The sequence below is a fragment of the Lactuca virosa genome, chromosome 1 (assembly GCF_052849685.1).
Source record: "Lactuca virosa cultivar CGN04683 chromosome 1, Lactuca_virosa_CGN04683_v6, whole genome shotgun sequence".
Classification (NCBI taxonomy): domain Eukaryota; kingdom Viridiplantae; phylum Streptophyta; class Magnoliopsida; order Asterales; family Asteraceae; genus Lactuca; species Lactuca virosa.
In genome coordinates, this window is record NC_136426.1 from 154,278,323 (window position 1) to 154,300,542 (window position 22,220).

The window sequence follows — 22,220 nt, forward strand, 5'->3', positions numbered from 1 at the left end:
TCACCACTACCACCACCCGTTACTTCCATATCTATTTCCACAACTTCTTTACCTCCACCCCCCCCAATTTCGTCTATCCTAATTTCTACAACTCCAATTTCAATTCCTATTTTTCCCAATCCACCACCACTTCAATTCCTGACCCGACAGTGGGAGTCAACGTATCTGATACAGGGGCGACTACTGCAAAAGAAACTCATGTCATCACTAAACCTCTTTCCCCTACCCACTCAACTGATTCTGGTGCTACACTCGGTGGAGAGAATGATGAGTTTGACTCTACCTACTTCAGTCCCTACCGGTTTCCGACTGATGATGATAATGATGCTCCTGTCACAAGTCAACATTTACAGGGCATTCATGAAAAGCTGGATCGTTTCCTTGAAGACAGCAAGGCTTACGGTGGTGTAGTTCTAAAAGCTTTTCTGGAGACTGCCATAGAGCAATACACAACGGCAATTGAAAAATCTACTAAGGCTGTTGATGAGTCTACATCTTCCTGCAAAAAGGCAACCAATGATGTTACTGAGATTGTTCATACAACTCAGATTTTTCTTGACTCATTGAAAGCTCATGCTGATACAAGTGCAGCCAAAGTACAAACTTCTGTGGATTCATTTTCTAAGTCCCTTCAGGAAGAAAGCACCAAGTTTGAAGCTGTGCGTTCATCGATCCAAACCGAGAACACTTCTTTTTTAAGTTCAGTGAATTCTCGATTTGACTCTCTTCATGCTAACTTGGCAACCGAAAGTGCCTTGAAGGAGGATCTGGCCAAACACAAGTCCACTATTGAAGTCCAGAAGGTACAGCTAGCCCAAGCCGAAAGAGAAATTTCTTTGTTAAAGACACAACGGGCTGTATATAAAAGCTGTGCAGGAGATGTGAAGGACATGTTGACCAATCTTCTTGGTGCTCATGATCCCAATCTAACTCTTACCATCCGAAATCATCTCACAACCAAACTACTCCCTGCCCTTGCAATGCTGCATGAAATGAAGGGTGTTTCGAAGGGGTTCATACCTCCAAAACAAGGGGGAGAAAGTGCTCGTGTTGTTCAACCGAAAGTGGTTATAAAGACAGAAGGAGCTCAACCGAAAGTCAAAACCGAACCGAAGGATAATGTAGCTTCAGGTTCTGGTTCACAAACAAAGCCAAAGGAAATCAATGATGAAAGCGAAAGTGATGTGGAAGAAACCATTGTCGAGGCTCTCCAAAGAAAGAAGAGAGACCGAGAGCTGGATGAGAATTTGAAAATAGCAAAGGAAACAGAGGAGAGGGAAAGGAGAAATAAGGAAGTAGAAGAAGCCTTGAATTGCAAAAAGGCTTTGTTCCCTTGTGGACGAAAGAGACACTTATCAATCAAGCGATTAAGTTTCCTTCTGTTTATTGGTTGGAACCAGTTTCTTCGTTTGACTGTGATAACTCAAAGGACTCGCAGTTCGACATGCCTATTACAAGAAAGGCGTTCACGTTCCATTGCTTTGATGTGACTGCTGAGGTTCCTTTTCCTCATCCAAAGGTTGACCGAGAGCTGATAGACTTCTATTTGAAGTATGGGCAACCTCAGTACTTGACTTGGAGTGCACAGAAGATCATTACAGTCAAGGTACTCAAACCTTCGCCTGCTAGGAGATTTATCAATGTCAACTTCAAGATCACTCGTGGTACAACAAACACAGTGTCGACTATCTCTCTAGCAGACCTTCCTAATCTCAATCCCCATGATTGGATTTTGCTGTTTAACATTCTGCTCACCAATCCGAAGGATTATGAGCCTATCTTAGAACATTTGAAGAGAATGTTGGCCTCCTACGTCCATGAAGTTGCTACTATGGATCAGGAGATTGCAAAGGTGATGAACAAGAAGCCAACTGTGAAGCCTACACCGAAACCAGGGGATGTGAACAAGATGAAGATGGGCCAGATAGATTCAACACATCTCACTGTGATGTTCACTAAAGGCGAAGCTCACAGGTTTTTGTTTGCTCTGGTTGATAAGCACTTATTTTCAACAGACTGTTTGGAGCACATCATCAACATAATACATTGGTGCAAGCATAACTCAGAGGCTGACAAGAAATTTTTTACAGACATGCTTCGGTGGTACATTACATTTCGGCATCATCTTCTGGCCATTATACCGAAGGTGTTCAAGACAGTGAAGAAGCCTTCTGTTCCTCAATAGAGTTGAGGTTTCGGCTCCAAAGACGCAAATGGGGAGATTGTTGAGTCCATTTGTGTTGCGTCTTGGGCCTTACGTTTTGTATCCGGATTGGGCCTGTCCATCCGTGATTATCTAGGTTTTCTATTCGTGTTTATCTAGATTAGTTTGTAGGGTTATACTATAAATATGCATGCATGTATGCGTATTACAGAGTTGATAATTCACGTTTATTATTTGTAACCCTAAACACCTCTACAGTTGAAGTTCTTTATCGAGCTCTTCTGAGGTGTTGAAGTATTAATCATTCGACATATTCAATGCCATACTCGTGTTCTTTATTACGTTCTTAATCATTAGCTTGTATAGAATCATACGATCCTAAAAGAACTTTGTTCTAACAATGTCTAAGCCCGTAACCATATTTGGTAAGTACTTGACCCGGTTGTGCATGGTTCTTTTGGGTTGCCTTCACCAAAGCAACTTGACTGGAGAAATAATAGAGAAAGAGGTTATTATGGTTTATTAATATATTATAAGAATAATATATTAAGAGAGAAATCATATTTGTTTAATTAACATTGGTCAATAATTAATTAAGAATTAATTTTGTGATTAAAAGAAGTTAATTGAACTAGGGGACTGAACTGTAATTATGTGATAGTTACAATGTTGGGCAAGGAAACCCTATGGGATAGGGTAGACGAATTCAAGGGGATAAGGCCTTAGAATTCGTCCAAGATAAGGGCTTCTGGAATTATCCTTGGGCTGTTTGGTGGCTAAGCAATCAGATAAGGATAAGGACTGAAACCCTAATTCCTACACCTATATAAAGGACCATTGGCATAAGAAATTCGACCACTTGATCCCTAGAGTTCCTAGAGCCGAATTTTACCTCTCCCCCCTCTCTCTCTTGCTTCTTCAATTGCTCTTGGTGTTTGTGAGCCATTAGAGGTACTACACTTGTGGTACTTTCTTTCAAAGATAAGAAGATTCAAGAAACAAGTTGTTATTACAATATAACAACAAGAGGTATGTAATTCATTCTCCTTTATCATTTTCGAAATTACCTATGAGCATGTTAGTTTTCTTTTGTGTTCATAATGTTGTATAACTAATAGTGAAAACATAGATCTGTATCTAGGGTTGCATGCACACATAGGATTGTTTGTATTAAACCCATCAATATCTCCTACTGACAGAGTTTTCGTACAACAACAGTTATCATGCCAGTATCGATCGAGCTCCGTTCGAGATGTTATACGGTCGGAGGTGCAGGACCCCAGTTTGTTGGGATGAGATCGGACATCGGGTCATGGGAAGCACTGAAGTAGTGCTCAAGACCACTAGGTTGATTCAGCAGGTACGCGATCGATTGCGGGTCGCACAGAACCGTCAAAAAAGCTATGCTGACCGACGGTGATCAGATCTTGAGTTTCAGGTGGGGGATTTTGTGTTGCTGAAGGTGTCGCCCTGGAAAGGGATCATCAGGTTTCGGAAGAGGGGCAAGCTGGGGCCTCGGTATATAAGCCCGTTCAGGATCACAACCCGGGTGAGCAAGGTGGCATATCTCTTGGATCTGCCAGAGGAGCTTATCCAAATTCACAACACATTCCATGTGTCGCAACTTCGGAAGTGTGTCACAGACGAGGCTGTAATTGTCTCGTTGGGTGATATCCAGGTGGATGAGAGCTTGAACTACATCGAGAATCCTGTTGCCATCTTGGATAGGAGGACGAAGTTTCTTCAGAATAAGGAAGTAAGACTGGTGAAAGTGCAATGGCAACATCGGAAGGGTTCCGAATGGACTTGGGAATCGGAAGAGGAGATGCGAGCACATTACCCCGATTTGTTTGAGTCAGCAGACTTCGAGGACGAAGTCTAGTTTAAGTGGGGGAGACTTGTAACACCTGGTTTGATTTGGAAAGGTTTTATGCATGGACTCGTCGAGATGGGAGATCAACTCATCGAGTAGGGTTGTGGTATCATGGAACGCGGGACGGGACCGACTCAGCGAGTCGAAGGGTCGACTCGACGAGTCCGAGCTGTTTAAAGAAAACCCTAATTTGGGGTTTGCCCCCTATATAAACGACATTATACGCCTTTGTAGCCTCCCTTAGCATCATAATAGATCGTTTACGGCCGCAAACACTTGGGTGTGTGAAGTAAGAGCTTTGGGAGCTTAAATCTTGGGGTTGTGGAAGGAATTCCAAGCTTGAAGAAGAAATATCAAGGGGAAAACACTAGATCTAGTATCTAGTTCGTCTTGGGCATTGATTTGAGGTATGAATCTGTTATCTTAAGCCTGGATTCTATTTGAGAGTTGTGACCAACTTTGAGGAAATGGAAGCAAGCTTAGATATGGACCTATCACAAGGATATGGTTCCAGATCTGGACTTTCTTAGGTCCCAAATATCATAAAGTCACACCTTTTTGTATGCTTATCCCCTCTCCATGCATTAAAACCTTGTTTGAAGGTTAGTTTTGGTGTTATGGCCATGTGAGGCTATGCATGCACGTAAAGTTTGCAACTTTACGTGACATCTTCACTAGGAGAGTATGGATCTGAAGTTTGAAACCTTAAATCCCACTGGAAAGAACTGAATATGTGAGAACTCGTCGAGTCCCTGTGGTGACTCGGCGAGTCGAGAGGGTTTTCTCATTTACGGCCAAGGGTTTACGGCCAAGGGTTCACGGCCGAGGGTTCACGGTCAAGGGTGTTCGGTTGGTGGTTTACGACCATGAACATCAAGGAACTCGAGGAGTCCCTCGGGTGACTCGGCGAGTCGATGAGTTAAGCAGGGGACCCGACGAGTGACTGATTGTACTCGACGAGTCAAGGTCAATATGGACTGTTGACCTTGACTATAGACCTTGACTTTGACCAGGGTTGACCGTGGGGGTATTTATGGGATTATGCTGAGTTATTTACTCATTGATTATAGACAGTTTGGTAGGAGCAGCGTGGGATATATCTGACTACGGTTGCCAATTTAGCCTTTGAGAGGTGAGTCTTCTCACCATACCCATGGGTCTAAGGCACCAAGGCCGACCCATTATGTGATTATGATATATGTGTTAGTCTTTATGTGTTTGGTATGTCATGTGAATGTGTGTTTGCATGGAAGATCTCGGGGGGAGCCCGTGGCATTGGATGTAAGACCATGCGGGGTAGCCCATGGTTGTCCTTGTTAAAGACCATGTGGGGGTAGCCCATGACATTGGATGTAAGACCATGTGAGGTAGCCCATGGCTGTCCTAGGTAAAGACCATGTGGGGTAGCCCATGACATTCTTACAAATTTTATGTATGCATGGCTTATGTGATATAGGTGTAGCTTCCATTAGCTAACAGGATATATGTATGTGTATTGTGTGTGGTATGCTCTGGGGAACTCACTAAGCATTTCGCTTACAGGTTGTTGATTTGTTTCAGGTACATCTGAGCCTAAGGGCAAAGGCAATGCATGATGGCGCGACGTGCACTCTCTCTCAGGCGATTTTATGGGACACTCTGATATTTGAAAATGAAGTTGTAATGAATATGGATTTGAAACAATTGTTTTGGAATTTCTTGATTTATGGAAATGTGTTTGGTTAATTAAAAATGAAAAAATTTCTCTGAAAAATTGGGTCGTTACACCTTAGGCAAGGCCATGTAAGGGGTTTGGGCCCAATTTGGAAAATTGGGCCAATGGTTGATTTGTTGGCCTTAGGGCCTTTTAGAGGGTAGTTGGGTCATAAATTTGGAGAAGGTTAGGTAAGGGTAAAATGGTCCTTTGTACCCCAGGCATGGAGTTGTGGTTTGGATTGGAACTTAATTGTTAATTGGGTGTCGTTTTGTTATTAATAGTTCGGGGATCAGTCAACCTGTAGCCAGGAGTTTTCTGTAAGATTCAGCGGTACGATGTGAGTCTTCTCACTATATCCATGGGTCGAAGGCACCAATGCCGACCTATTACATGTTATGTGGTATGGTAATTGTCTTTGTGATACTTGCATGGAAGACCCCGAGGAGGGGGGGGAGTCCATGTCATTCCAGGTAAAGACCATAGGGGGAGCCCATACAACTATATGTATGTTGCATGATAATATATGGTTGTATGTTGTGTGGTATTTTGGGGAATTCACTAAACTTTGTGCTTACGGTTTCAGTTTATGTTTCAGGTACTCCAGTTTTCCAATGAAAGAGCTCGGGACGATTGCATGGCACACACCACGTGTTTCCGCATTCTGTGAATTACTCTGATTTGATGATGTTTTTGCTAACTCTTGGTTACCTTGGTTTTATGGGAAAGAAATGTATTAACGATTTATTAATCTAAAAACAAAAATTTTTATGTCATGATTTTCGGGACGTTACAACATTACTACATTGTTTTCATGTGGCTTCCCGTCTCAAAGTAAATCTACAAAAAAAAAGGTTTTTGGAGTTAGTATTGAAAATGGTGAACTTCTTCGTATGTCCAGTTTTCTTAAAATGTGGTCAAGCACATTTCCTATTTATCTATCTCGGTCTTCAAATTGGTGCGAATTTGGAGTTAGCCAAGAATTAGGAGTTGGTTATAGAGAAATTTATGTGTCAGTTATTTCTTTTGGAGGATCCTCCACTATTGTCATCTTCAACATCTAATTGTCTTTTGAAAAATTTGCTAATGGAACCCTACAGTGGAAATATTTCAACTATAAACTTGATTTCGATTTTCAACAACAAATAATCACTAACTATTAACCCTAGTCCCTGGTTAGATAAACATAATTGCTAATTTCTAGTTTTCAACACAATGCCAAATAATGAAAATTTGAAATAACCTAATAATAAATAATAGGATTGAGTTATTTGTGTTACTTACTTGTTTCATTGTGCAAGGTGGGTGAAAGTAAGGGTGACAATTCTTGACCCAACCCGTAACTCGACACGAACCCGACATGAAAATAAACATGTTTGAATTGAGATTTTTGACACACCAACCCGCAAACCCACCAACCTATTTATTTCATGGGTTGGGTTGGATTACTTGTTTAGGTTCATGGGTGAACCCGCCAACCCGAATATATATATATATATATATATATATATATATATATATATATATATATATATATATATATATAATTGAAAATTTTATTTATGAATTAATAGAATATAGTAGTATAAGTCATTGTAAACTTTTTTTTTCTTCAAATATGTTGCTTATTAACTTATTATGTTAGATTTGTATTTGGTTATTCATTTCATTATAGTCAATGTAAAATGCTAACTATTAATTAATATAAAGACGTGCATAATTCATATAAATTTAACACACGAAAAGTTATGCAAAAACGACTCATCGACTCTTTTACCTAAAATTGACTCACTGAGCCGCAAGCTCATATACTTAAATGAGTTATGTGGGTTGGTTTGGGTTGATATTTCGAACCCGCCAACCCATATATTATATGAGTTTGGTTGTGTCAATGTATTCCGGCCCACCAACCGAAATCCAACCCAATTGCCAGGCTTAAGTGAAAGTCCGTCGGTCAGAGAGAGGGTTCCAGATGCCAACGATAAAAAAATTGACAACAACAAAAGTCAGCAACGTCAACATTGAACAATGCATGGGTACGGGCGAATTGTTTTTGCCTTTTATTTTCCTCCTCTTGATTTTGAACAAGAATAAATAAATGACCTACCTCTTATTTCATTAAAAAGACTTTGGTATTAAGTTTAGGCTTAAACACTTTGAGCTACTTTAAACACTTTAGACAATTAGACTACGTTTGAATTTATAAGTTAGGGATAACCTATATTTTCTTCCAGGTTTTTTTTTTTTTTAATGACCACTAAGTTCCACAAAATTCAATTACTATTTTAAATCACGCGGGCCCAAAATTTAACTATATTACAAATCCAAAAGTCCAATACAAAGCCCATATCGATATACCTCCGCTTCTCAGCCCAAAGCCACCGCGCCTTATCTGAAATCCCCAATCAATTGGAGATATTCCTGCAACGGTAAAAGAAAGTTTCTGAATATTTCGGATTGAGGAGACGAGGAAGGCGATTTGTGGTCTCTGGAGGAGCCGAGTAGCCGACAGCCTCTCTGCCTCCGGTTTTCGATTTTGGTTACTGGGTGATTTTGGATTCTCTAATTCTAGTATTTCTACTGATTCTCTCATACAGTTAGACTAAGAAGGTATGCATAAATTATACACTATAATTATTGATTTTGGTTTCAAATTTCTGATTTTGGCTACATTTGTTCTCTCTCTCTCTCTCTCTCTCTCTCTCTCTCTCTCAAACACACACAGACATTCTCTTCTCTTTTGCAATTCAATATTTCTGGAACCAAAAATGTTCCACAGCCTGTAAGAGCATACAGGGGAACTTTTTAATTGATTTTTTTCATAAAAAAACTAAGAATACAAAAGTCTCATAATACGCGAGCTTTTTCATTTTGCTTTTTATTAGTTGTTTTTAGATGTTGTATAGTTTTAATTGGTTAAAAATATGTTGTCCCATACCAGAAATGAAAAAGCTAGAGCTTGTTAATTAACAAGCTTACTCAAAAAGCTCTCACAATAGTTTTTCCATTTTTCAAGAGTTTTTTTTTTTTTTTGAAAAAGCTGGAATTGGGGATGCTCTAACACTGATGCTCTTAATTTGGCTGAGAGCTTGAGTTCATCTACGATTATATCTTCTTCAATGATACGAATTGGTTGTTTCTTGCTTAAAGAGTTTACTTTATGTACAGCTTAGTAGCTGGGTTTTTTTTGTTATAACTTTGGATTTTGAGTACAGTTAGTTCACTGTAATTCTGTAAATTTTAGTTGCTTTTACAGTAGAAACTTTTATTGTTTTTAATTGTTTAATGTTTACTATAATTACTTTCAAAGGTTTTAACTTGAGTATATGTTTATTGTGGTTTGAAGTTGAATTGCATTGTTCATGTGTATTCAATTTCCACATGTTTATTGTTTAAAATCTTTACTACCCATTGATAGTCTTTGTTTGTTGTGTAGTTTTAAGTATCAAAATTCATTTTTAGCTAAACATGAAAGGATTATTGATATTTTTCCTGATGAAATTTATAACTTTCAGTAAATATTGCATACCCTACTAGTTATCATGCCCACTTTAAAAGCTAGGCATGAACATAGCAACTTGAAGTGGAAGGAGGAAAGTTAAAACAATACAATTAAAAAGAAAATACAAGAACTTAAATTTTACAAGTTATGATTTTGTATATGTTACATTTCGGTTTTTTCATATAATCATATTCACTTTATGACTCGATGTTTAATTAGTAATTCATATAACACATTCTCATTTAAATAAAGCAACATAATTCTACTTCTGAAGATATTCTAAATCACTTCCAATGTATGAAGTTTTTTTACAGACATCAGACACTCATGCTCCACTAAGTCTAAGTGAAGTTCAAAGATGGCAATGGCTTCTTTCAGTGCCATATCACATTGTCATCATCACAGGCTATGGTGGCAACCAAATACTTCCAAGCTTCCAGTTTCTTGCTCTATGCCACCTCCTTCATTTACAGGTAAATAAAGGGCCCGTTTGATAGTTGTTGTCTGGGAAAGTTTACTGACCGGGAAAGAAACCATGTTGTTTGATTGTACATCTGACTGACTGTGCTGAATGATGAAAAATGACCATTCAGCCAAAAAGATATGGTTTTAGGGCTTTCTGGGAAAGACATGTCTTACTGGGAAAGACCACTTTTCTTATGCAAATCAAACAGTCTTTCCAGCCCATTCAGCCATAAAGATCTGTTTGGACCTGGAAAGATGTCTATCAAACGGGGCCAAAATCTCATCATTTTTCTTGATTTTGTTCATGATGAATTGATGATGATAGTATGATACATTCTTGGATACCTGTTTGTTGAATTAAGCAATTTGGAATGTTGAATAGGTACTAGTCATGGATCTAAAGTTGGGTATAAGAGATCTGGAAGATTTGAAGGAGCTGGAAAGAGCATGGAAGATTCTGTGAAGCGAAAAATGGAGAAATTTTATGAAGGGCAAAATGGTCCACCTCTTCGTGTTCTTCCAATTGGTGGCTTAGGAGAAATTGGAATGAATTGTATGCTTGTTGGGAATTTTGATCGGTATATTCTTATTGATGCTGGTGTCATGTTCCCAGAGTAAGAAAGAATCTCTTTCCTTTTTCCTTTTTCCTTATAAGTATTGTTTGGATTCTGAATAATAGTTGATTGTTTATTTGAAAATCGTTACAAATTGAGATTGTAAATAACCACAATGAAAAGAAGTTATAAAAAATGAATACCACAATTAATAACTTATGTTGAACACTATAAGTTCAAATATGTTTAAGTCATGTTCTCTTTATGTCCATTAAATCAAAATCTTTTATAAACTTTATGGCCATTACTGATTGTGAATGTTAATAATTTTTTTTTTCAGCTATGAGGATCTTGGTGTTCAAAAAATTATACCTGATACAACATTTATAAAAAAATGGTCTCATAAAATTGAAGCAGTTGTTATAACACATGGGCATGAAGATCACATTGGTGCGTTGCCTTGGGTAAAGTTTCTATTCCACTTCTTATTAAAAATCATTTCTTTTATTGCTTATCATTTTAATATATATATATATATATATATTTATTATCATTCAATTATACTTTCTAACATTTTGTTCTCACTTTTTAACCAGGTTATACCTGCTTTGGATTCACGTACTCCAATATTTTCATCAACCTTTACAATGGAGGTCTAAATGTCCTTTTCTCCTCTTATTTTTCTAGTTTTATATATGTATTTTAGCAAATTACAAAAAAAAAAACATTATATTTTTAGCAGTTTTGCAGTTTATCAACCACTAATACTTCATATTTTTTTTTCCAATCAAACCATATAAGTTTAGATGTTTTCCCAACAGGCTGAAATGGTTAATTTGGAAAAATGTCATCAATTTTTATGGTTTGAGTGGAAAAATATGAAGTATAACTGTATAAGTGATGAAACTATAAAAGGGTTAATCTAAAAAAATACATTATATTTTGTGTTTTTTCCGGATTAGACCTCAATCTTTTTTGCCTGAAAAAGACCTTGTATTTTTTCATTTTTTCCAATCTGGCCCTTTTAGTCATTTTTCTCCAAAAAAAGGGTTTTATGCAGAAAAGTCCCGTTATTTGGGGAAATTTTTTGATAAAGTCCTAAACGTTTTTTTTTCAACAGAAAAGTTTTATTATTTTGGGAAAAAGCACGTAATCTGTTATTTCCTGTTAAAATAAAAAAATTTTTTTTCTCTTTAATTGGGGTAAAGTCCCAAACTTTTGGGAAAAGTTTCAAAAAAGTCCTAAATTTGTTTTTTTGAACAGAAAAGTTCCATTATTTTGAGAAAATCATATAATCTGTCATTTGCTGTTCAAATATAAAAGAGGATTTTTTCATTAATTTGGGCAAAATGTTAAATAATCGGGACTTTTCTGTTCAAAAAAAAACTTTTAGGACTTTATTGAAACTTTTCCCAAAAGTTTGGGACTTTTCTGTAGATTTCCCGACTTTTCTGTTCATAAAATTTTTTTTAGGACTTTATCAAAAGTTTTCCCAAAATAATGGGACTTTTCTTCATAAAACCCCCAAAAATATTGTAAAATATGAGGGTTTTTTCGAGAAAAAGTAAAAAAAGTTGAGGGTTGCATTTAGAAGGTTGAGGGTTTTTTTCGGAAAAAAAAAATACAAAGTTGAGGGCTTTTTCGGAAAAAATGAAAACATACAAGGTCTTTTTCATGCAAAAAAAAAAGTTTGAGGTTTAATCCGGAAAAAAACACAAAATATAAGGTCTTTTTTGAGATCAACCCAACTATAAAACTGCCCAAAATATAAATTTGACTTATGTATTTACACATATGAATGGATATTACTATGTTTTAGACATTTGGAGATTTTTGCTTTTGTTTTTTGAGCAGCTTATTAAGAAGAGATTGAAGGAATCAGGCATATTTGTGCCTTCAAGGCTTAAAACATTTAAAACAAAGAAGAAATTTATAGCTGGACCTTTTGAAATAGAGCCAATTAGGGTTACTCATTCAATCCCTGATTGTTCTGGATTAGTTCTTAGATGTTCTGATGGTGTTATTCTTCATACTGGGGACTGGAAGGTAATTTTACATTTTACACTTAGTTTCTAATGTGTATCCATTGTTTGTTCTTAATCAGTTAATACTTAATTACAACTTTATATTCAACAGATTGATGAGTCACCATTGGATGGGCAAGTTTTTGATCGTGAAGGTTTAGAACAGCTCTCAAAAGAAGGGGTAACTTTGGTAAGTTCCTATATTTTCTTTTAACTTTAAAAAAGGGCAAGTTATTGAATATTATATATGGTTTAAGTTAAGTTAATAATGTATATAGATTAAATATTATGTTCAGTTTATAACAGTTCTCAGTTAAAACAAAAAGATCATTTCTAGATAGAAGGGTAAAATGGTCATTTACATTTACTCTCATTAAGTCCAAAAAGGGAACGATCTTTGTTCATACAACACTTATTCTAGACAGACATTATTTATGCCCTTAGAAACTGATAGTGGAATTTGTGAAAGCTTGTAATCTTGATAATAGTTTGAATAAACACTTGCAATGTTATGAGAGTCAATGACCATTTTACCCTTATGTCTACAAGTGATGTTGAATAATTTCTTCTACATATGAACCTTGTTATCAATGTCTTATGTTACAATTTACTTCCTTTGTCCTATACAAATCGCAACATCTGATACCACACACAATTTTTAGCGAAATGCCTAAAATACCCTTTTTCACAAAACAAGTTAACTTTTCATCCCCAAATTGGTAATTGAGTCAACAGATAGTGAAATTTGTGAAAGCTAGTAATCTTGATAGTAGTTTGAACAAACACTTACGATGTTACGAGTGTCAATGACCATTTTACCCTTATGTCTACAAGTCATGTTGAATAATTTCTTCTACATGTGAACCTTTTGTCAATAATGCCTTATGTTACAATTTACTTCCTCTGTCCTTTTGTCAATAATGCCTTATGTTACAAATTGCAATATCTGATACAACACACAATTTTTAGCGAAATGACTAAAATACCCTTTTGTATGTTTGTCAGATGATGAGTGATTCAACAAACATACTCTCACCTGGAAGAACACTTAGTGAAACAGTTGTAGCAAATTCATTACTTAGGAATATTTCAGCTGCAAAAGGAAGAGTAATAACAACTCAATTTTCATCAAATATTCATAGACTTGGAAGTGTTAAAGCTGCAGCTGATGCAACTGGAAGAAAGTTGGTATGTTTTTTTTTTTATCCTCATGAGTCATCATCTTATGGAAAATGCAAAAGAAATTCATTTTCTTGGAATATTTTTTACTTATATTTCCAATATTGTTCCAAAACTGCTCATTGTTACAAAATATGAAAATACAGTGTGTTTTTTTTTTGCAATTTTTGTTAATGATATATGGTTTGTTTACTAGAAAGAAATAAGTCGAATGGTTTTGGAGTTCAATCACTAGAAAACTTTCATTGGATTTTGTGTTTTCTAGTCAAATGTCTAAAATACCCTTTTCATGTTGGTTTTCAATATTATTCCAAAACTGCTCTTTGTTATAAAATACGGTGTGGTTTGTTTACTACAAAAAAACCAAGTACAATGGTTGGGAAGTCAAATGTCTAAAATACCCTTTCCCACAAAATAACGTATATTTTAGTCGAATGTTGAAAATACCTGTTTCCACAATCCACAAGATAAAGTATCTTCTAGTCAAATGTCTAAAATGCCCTTTTCTACAAAGATAAAGTATCTTCTAGTCAAATGGGAAGTTAATCACTAGCGACCTTTCATTGGATAAAATATTTTCTAGTCAAATGTCTAAAATACCCTTTTTTCCAAAATAAAGTATCTTTTAGCCAAATGTCTAAAATGCCCTTTTCCACAAAATAACATATTCTAGTCGAATGTCGGAAATACCTTTTTTCCACAAGATGAAGTATCTTCTAGTCGAATGTGTTCCAAAATACCCTTTTCCACAAGCTAAAGTATCGTCTAGTCAAATGTCTAAAATACCCCTGTTTTGTTTCAGGTATTTGTTGGGATGTCTTTGAGGACATATCTTGATGCTGCATGGAAAGATGGAAAGGCACCAATTGATCCTTCAACTCTTGTAAACAACTTGACCCTAAATTTATGTTTTCATGGTTTTCATTTGGTGTATAAAGTCACCTTTTTTTTTTTTTTTTTATTTTTTTTATTTTTTTTTTTTAAATATTGACCACTATTCATGTTGTGTAGGTGAAAGTTGAAGACATTGATGGTTATGCTCCAAAAGACTTGCTAATTGTTACTACTGGCTCTCAAGTAAGTTGCAATAATAGGTGCAATTAGAAAGTAAACTTGATTTTAGTAATTAGGTTAAATGCAAGAAATAGCAACATATTTTCATTTATTTATTTAAATAGCATCCTACTTTCATTTCTTTATATTACAACAGTGTATTTTTATATTGTATATATACACACAATTGCTGCCTATTAGGCATGCCTTTATGCTATCATACTCCTTGCCATTGTGCTAACATGCACCTAATTAATCCAATTTACAGAAATGCCATGTTTAGTCCCTGTAGTTTTAAAATGGAATAATTACACGTTTAGTCCCTATAGTTATATACTATTGTGGCCACTTTAGGTTAATTACAATGTTTATATGGAAAATTACAGAATGGTCCCTGTGTATCATAAAACTAGAAAAATGCTTCCTATATTATCAAATATTTGTAGAAATGGTCTCTGCTTAAATGGAAAATTACAGAATGGTCCTTATGTAATATCATAAAACTAGAAAAATGCTTCCTGTATTATCAAATATTTGTAGGAATGGTCCCTGCTTAAATGGAAAATTACAGAATGGTCCCTATGTAAAATTACGGAAATGGTCCCTATGTAAAATTACGGAAATGGTCCCTATGTATCATAAAACTAGAAAAATGGTCCCCGTCTAATATGGAATTCCCAGAAATGGTCCCTATGGAATAGTGTAGTTATACAAATTGTCCTGTTTCTTACAATTATAGAATTGGTCCCTACATTTCAGAAATTTTCAGAAATGGTCAATGTTTAATTGAAAAATTACAAAATAGTTATTCTATTTCATTAATGATGTCAAAAATATAAGATTAAATCAATTCGCCAACTAGTTTTTTTTTTAATATTTATACATCATACTTTGAAATATCTACCTAAGTATAAAAATGACATGGTAGATTTTTCAAAGTACAATGCTGTAATTGGAGAAAATTAAATATCTATTAAATTATAAAAGTGAAAATAGACTTATATTTGGCTATTTGCTTATGCAGGCAGAACCTCGTGCTGCACTTAACCTTGCATCATTTGGAAGCAGTCATTTTTTCAAATTGAGCAAAGAAGACTTAATTTTGTATTCTGCCAAGGTTATTTATTATATATCATCCCAATCATCATAGTATTAAAAAAATATGTACATTGTGATAATTTAATTAGTTTTTTGGGTTAATCACATAAAAGACTTTATTTTTTTCATGTAAAAGACCTTGCATTTTTTCATTTTTTCTGATCTGGCCCTTTTAGTTTTTTTTTTTCCTATAAAAATGAGTTGTAAAATGTAAGGGTTTTTTTTTTAGGAAAAAGGGTTAATCTAAAAAAAGACCTTATATTTTGAGTTTTTTCCGGATTAAACCTCAAAAAATTATTTTTTGCCTGAAAAAGACCTTGTATCTTTTCATTTTTTCCGAAAAATCCCTTGTATCTTTTCATTTTTTCCGAAAAATCCCTCAACTTTGTACTTTTTTCTGAAAAAAAACCCTCAACGTTCTAAATAATTCCAAATAAACACTCAACTTGGCTCGTTTTTCTCAAAAAACCCTTCACATTTTACAAATTGTTTGGCAAAAAAATGACTAAAAGGGCCAGATCGGAAAAAATGAAAAAAAATACAAGGTCTTTTTCAGGCAAAAAATAAATTCGAGGTTTAATCCGGAAAAAACACAAAATATAAGGTTTTTTTGAGATTAACCCCAGGAAAAACTACAAAAGTTGAGGATTTATTTGGAAACATTTAGAAGGTCGAGGGTTTTTTTCATGAAAAAAAGACAAAGTCGAGGGTTTTTCCGGAAAAAAATGAAAAAAATACAAGCTCTTTTCCATGAAAAAAAATAAAGACGAGGTTTAATCCAGAAAAGAACATAAAATATAATGTCTTCTATGAGAATAACCCTAGTTTTTTTTTTTTTTTTTTTTTTTTTTTTTTGAAATCATCTCCCTTGTTTTATTTATATTATTATTATAGGTGATTCCTGGTAATGAATCTAGAGTAATGAAAATGATGAATCGATTATCAGAAATTGGGCCCACAATAGTCATGGGTAAAAATGAACAACTACACACATCTGGTCATGCCTATCGTGAAGAATTGGTAATTATTTTTTTCTTTTCTTGATTAACTAAATAAAAAAAAAAACATATTAATTAGAATTTGAATTTGAATTTTGTAGGAAGAAGTACTGAGGATTGTGAAACCACAACATTTTTTACCTATTCATGGGGAACTCTTATTCCTCAAAGAACATGAATTGCTTGGAAAATCCACTGGGATTCATCACACTGCTGTAAGTATCTACTATTAAGGAGGGCATTTACGTCTTTTCCACCTTTGTCTCTATTATCATACTAGTATATATTAAAAGTAAAACAAAAGTCCTTATGAAGAGTAAAGCTTTAGGCTTTTAAACTTTTGCCACTGAAGTTTTTATATTAAATTATGGCCACAATACATAGTTCTAGATTTTTACATTTTGGCCACAAATAATCTTAAACTTTAGCCACAAACTTTCTTATTTTAGACTTTAGCTACATAACTTTCTTATTTTGGCATGTTTAATCCCTAAACTTTCGTACGCCTGCACTTTCCACCCCAATTTATAAAAATTTCACTTTTACCCCCTCAAATTTGGATACCAACATTTTTCATTTCTATACCTTTCGTATCTTGGCATGTTGCAGGTTTCGCATGTTTGGTCCCTACGTAGAAAATAAATTACAAGAACAGTCCTTGTAATTTACGTAATAGGTCCTTGTGCAGAATTATATTTTACAAGAATGATGCATATGTTTAAAAATTACATAAATGCCCCTTCCTAATAACAAATTTACAAAAGTGAGCTTTGGTCCCTACATAGAAAATGAATTACAAAAATGGTCCCTGTGGTTTTTTTTTTCAAAAACAGTCCCTGTAATTTCGTAAGCAAAACCTTGTCTGCGTTGATGATTTCTAGTTGTAATTATGTTAATTTTATGTTATCAATAAACAGGTCATTAAGAATGGAGAAATGCTTGGGGTTTCTCATTTGAGGAACAGAAGAGTTTTGTCTAATGGTTTCATAGCCCTAGGAAAAGAAAATTTACAGGTTTCTCTCTCTTTCTCTCTCCTCTCTTTCTTTCTCTCTCTCTCTCACACACACACACACACTGATAGAATCCCACAACTGCAGTTGATGTACAGTGATGGTGACAAAGCATTTGGTACATCTGCTGATCTTTGTGTAGATGAAAGGATGAAAATTGCAACAGATGGAATAATAATTGTCAGGTTAAAATTTCTCAACTCTAAACCCCCATTTGTTACACATGATGACATGGCATGTGACATGACATGACATGACAGAACAGGTTGTACTGTGTTTGGCATGTTGCAAAGGTTTTTGTCCTGCCCAAAAGGTGGGACAATTTGCTATTTGCTCTCAATCTCTCATTTCTGTAAAAGACGTAAATGCCCTCCTCATCCTAATATTGAAAATAACCCTAGAAATCTTGTCTAGTCCCATTCAGTCTAATCCTAATATGCATTTACATTATAAATTTAGGATAATTTAAAGAAAGAGAGGTAAATATGTATTAATGTTCAACAAATATTATGTCTTTATGTGTGTAATATATATTTATATATGATTTTTTTTCATATCATTGCTCTTATGAGTCACAAATTGACAACTATGCCTTTACTTGTTTTCTCCTTCTTTTTCCCTCCAAACCCCATTAATATTGTTTATACCGATGAATACTGTTATGTTTTTTTTTTTCGAATGTAAGGGTAAAATGGTCATTTAGTCACATTAAGACAATTTAGTCTTTATATGTGTAAATATATATATTTATATATAATTTCTTTTAGTATCATGGCTCTCACAAGTCGAGTCACGAATAGAAAAATTATATTTTCAAGTCACGAGTTGACAACTATACCTTTACCTATTTTGCCCTTCTTTTTTCCTCCAAACTCCATTAATATTGTTCAAACTGATGAATATTGTTATGTTTTTTGTTCTAACGTAAGGGTAAAATGGTCATTTAGCCACAAACTATGCCTTTACCTATTTTTCCCTTCTTTTTTCCTCCAAACTCCATTAATATTGTTTAAACTGATGAATATTATTATATTATTTGTTCTAACGTAAGGGTAAAATGGTCATTTACCCACTAACTATACCTTTACCTATTTTCCCCTTCTTTTTACCTCCAAACTCCATTAATACTGTTTAAACCAACGAATAGTTATATATTTTTTGTTCGAATGCAAGGGTAAAATTGTCATATAGTCACACATTAACTATTGCATTTCTGTATTTCAGCATTGAAATCATGCGCCCTCAATCAACCGAAAATACTGTATTATTGAAAGAAACAATTAAAGGAAAAATAAGAATAACTACTCGATGCTTATGGCATGACAATGGGAAGCTTCTAGATGCTCTTCATAGTGCTGCACATGCAGCCCTATCCAGCTGTCCAATAAAAAGTCCCTTACCTCATATGGAAAGAACTGTTTCTGAAGTTTTAAGGAAAATGGTAAGAAAATATAGTGGAAAAAGGCCTGAAGTCATCACACATGCTATTGAAAATCCTATTGCTGTTATTGCTGATGAAATTAGTGAAAAGTTATCTGGTGTGAATGTGAATGTGAATGTCAACAATGGCTTTGAGATGCCTTTGGGGAAATCGGTTGATGGGAGTTTAAAAAAGAGAAAGTCAAGTAAGTTTCAAGAAGAAAAGAAAGATCCTGATTTTGATACTAAAGGTATGCATAATCCACTATTTATATTTTATTGGGTTATATGCAAGAAATTGCAACTTATTTTCATTGACTTGTTTGTTATATTATTATATATAACATTCTACTTTTGTTTCTTTCTATTACAACAATGTACTCTTAAAAATCTTCCCATTTATAGCAATAATTTGGTAGAAATTTTAAGGGTTAATCTCAAAAAAGACCTTAAATTTTGTTTTTTTTCCCGGATTAAACCTCAAGTTTATTTTTTCTCTGAAAAAGACCTTGTATTTTTTCATTTTTGACAAAATTGCAAGAATGGTCCCTGTGGTATGTCGAAAATTGCCACTTTGGGCCAAACAGGTTTTGACTAGCACAAATGGTCCAACAGTTTCCATTTTGTTGCTAGTGTGGTCCATTCTGCTTTAATTTTTTATAAAATGACGATTATGCGCTCTGTATTTTCTTTTTTCATTTTTGTATTACAAAAATAAAAGAAGAAAAGAAAAAAGAAAAGAAAAAAATACCCTTTCTCTCTCACTCACTCATTCACTCACTCTCTCTCTCACTCACACACTCTCTCTCTCTCTCTCTCTCTCTCTCTCTTGTTTCTTGCTTACCACCGACAAAAGAAGAAGAAATCGGCGTGTGTGTGATTGAGTGAGAGAGAAAGGGCATTTTTTTTCTTTTCTTTTTTCTTTTCTTCTTTTATTTTTGTAATACAAAAATGAAAAAAAGAAAATACAGAGGGCATAATCGTCATTTTATAAAAAATTAAAGCAGAATGGACCAAACTAGCAACAAAATAGAAACTTTTGGACCATTTGTGCTAGTCAAAACCTGTTTGGCCCAAAGTGGCAATTTTCGACGTACCACAGGGACCATTCTTGCAATTTTGTCTTCATTTTCCGATCTGACGTTTTAGTCATTTTTTTTTCAGAAAAATTGTAAAATGTGAGGGTTTTTTCGAGAAAAACTAAAAAAGTTTAGGGTTTATTTGGAAGCATTTAGAAGGTTGAAGGTTTTTTTTTTCAGAAAAAAATACAAAGTTTGAGGACTTTTTCGGAAAAAATGAAAAAATACAAGGTTTTATTTCAGGCAAAAAATAAATTTAAGGTTTAATCAGGAAAAAACACAAAATATAAGGTTTTTTTTTAGTTAACCCAAAAAAAAATGTAGAATGTGAGGGTTTTTTCGAGAAAAACTAAAAAAGTTGAGGGTTTATTTTGAAGCAGTTAGAAGATTGAGGGTTTTTTTCGGGAAAAAAATACAAAGTTGAGGGTTTTTCGGAAAAATTGAAAAAATAGGTCTTTTCAGGCAAAAAAAAAAAATTGAGGTTTAATCCGAAAAAAAAAACACAAAATATAAGGTCTTTTATGAGATTAACCCAAATTTTAAAGTACAATTCTTTTGTAATAAAAAATTGAAATTACAAACGCCTATTTTTGCATTTAACCCAATTGTTAATATACCTTTTTTTTTTAATCTTTTATTTCTTTTGCAACATCTTCAAGCATATGTTTGCAAGACCTTTATTACAGCTGATTATTTATTTAAATGATGGTCTTAAATTAATTAATTCTTTTATCCTATGTGGTATTTAGAGTAAAAATATATGAAATTATTTTCTATTTTGTACAGGAGATGATGGATTGTTATCCGAGGAAGAAACCACATCTGTTTCCGACTCGACCGGAATCGCGGTTTCCGATTCCGATGAATTCTGGAAACCATACACGGATTCCGATTCCGTTGAGCAATCGGAAAGTGATAGCAAGGATGATTCTGATTCTAGTAATACAAACAAGAAGCCTCTGAAAAGAAACAGATGGAAACCAGAAGAGGTTAAAAAGCTTATAAAGTTTCGTGGTGAATTGAATAGTAGATTCCAAGTTGTGAAGGGAAGAATGGCACTTTGGGAAGAAATATCTGGGAATCTTTCCACTCAGGGGTATAATCGAAGCCCTGGGCAATGTAAATCTTTATGGGCTTCATTGCTTCAAAAATACGAGGTTTTTTATTTTCCATATTAACTTTACATTTTTTTTTAAATGTTAATAATAATTATTGTTTCACTCATGTCTTGTTTTGTTCTAAACAGGAAAGTAAGAAAGAATCTGAAAGCAAGAGAAGCTGGCAATATTATGAAGACATGGATAACATCTTCTCCACTTCTTCTGATGCTACTATGATAAACAAACAATGATTTAAGAAATGAAATCTGTTAGCTAGGGTTTTGCTAGTGGAATATATAATTATGTGGTCATGTAATTTCATTAGATTTGAGTTTATTTAAGCTAGGTTTTGCCACTCAACTTAAGAAATTGTATTCTTCTAAAATCCATTATGAAAAAAAAAAAAACATAAAAAGAGGTGAATCCCTCTAGGGTTTTGAGTATTCCATGACTACATACATACCCTATGTCAAATGTCAATCTTCTCCAACTTTTGGAATCTTTATGCATGTTGTCTTAACAGATTTGAATGTTATATATAGATGTTAGTTATATAGGCTACAAGGACAAGCTTTCCAGGGTTATTTTTGTTGATGTGGATGAAGAGGGTATTCACATTTTTTACATAAACAAGAGATCATGACCAAGTCACTGTCCCATTTTGTTCGACAAAAGATTATAGTTTGTGTCTCATTGACATTAGTCCTTGTTCCAGCACAATACATACCAAACACAGTGCAACTTGTTTTGTCTATCTGCATTGTATAACAACAGGGGTCATAAGGTCTTATAGTTCAATCAAAATCGCTATCAGTTAAAATGAAGGTTTTAGTAACAATAGACTAAAAATGTATAATCTAGATAGATGTTAATGTTTATAATATAGAGCTATTATGAACAAGATGGTAAGCTTAATGATTTTAGCCACATAATTGAGTATTATGTATAATATGTATTTATAGACTCGAACACATAAAAGAGATCTTGAGTTGTGATATTCAAGAATTAT

General features: G+C 34.3%; 1 protein-coding gene across 2 annotated transcripts; it reads left to right on the forward strand.

Moving 5' to 3' along the window:
- Positions 1-8,139: 8,139 nt before the first annotated feature.
- EMB2746 (RNA-metabolising metallo-beta-lactamase family protein) lies at positions 8,140-21,654 on the forward strand. 2 transcript variants are annotated; one of them, XM_079079412.1, is made up of 18 exons: positions 8,140-8,340; positions 9,536-9,705; positions 10,080-10,311; positions 10,592-10,715; positions 10,848-10,904; positions 12,106-12,297; positions 12,388-12,465; positions 13,281-13,463; positions 14,257-14,337; positions 14,466-14,531; positions 15,532-15,624; positions 16,500-16,625; positions 16,705-16,818; positions 17,521-17,616; positions 17,701-17,798; positions 18,838-19,283; positions 20,898-21,268; positions 21,358-21,654. In XM_079079412.1, exons 2-18 carry the CDS (start codon positions 9,591-9,593, stop codon positions 21,460-21,462), a joined length of 2,577 nt encoding a protein of 858 aa, XP_078935538.1. In that variant the 5' UTR covers positions 8,140-8,340; positions 9,536-9,590; the 3' UTR covers positions 21,463-21,654. The 2 variants fall into 2 exon arrangements, with proteins under 2 accessions (XP_078935538.1, XP_078935547.1); XM_079079421.1 differs by having other exon boundaries at positions 9,547-9,705.
- The last annotated feature ends 566 nt before the right edge of the window (positions 21,655-22,220 follow it).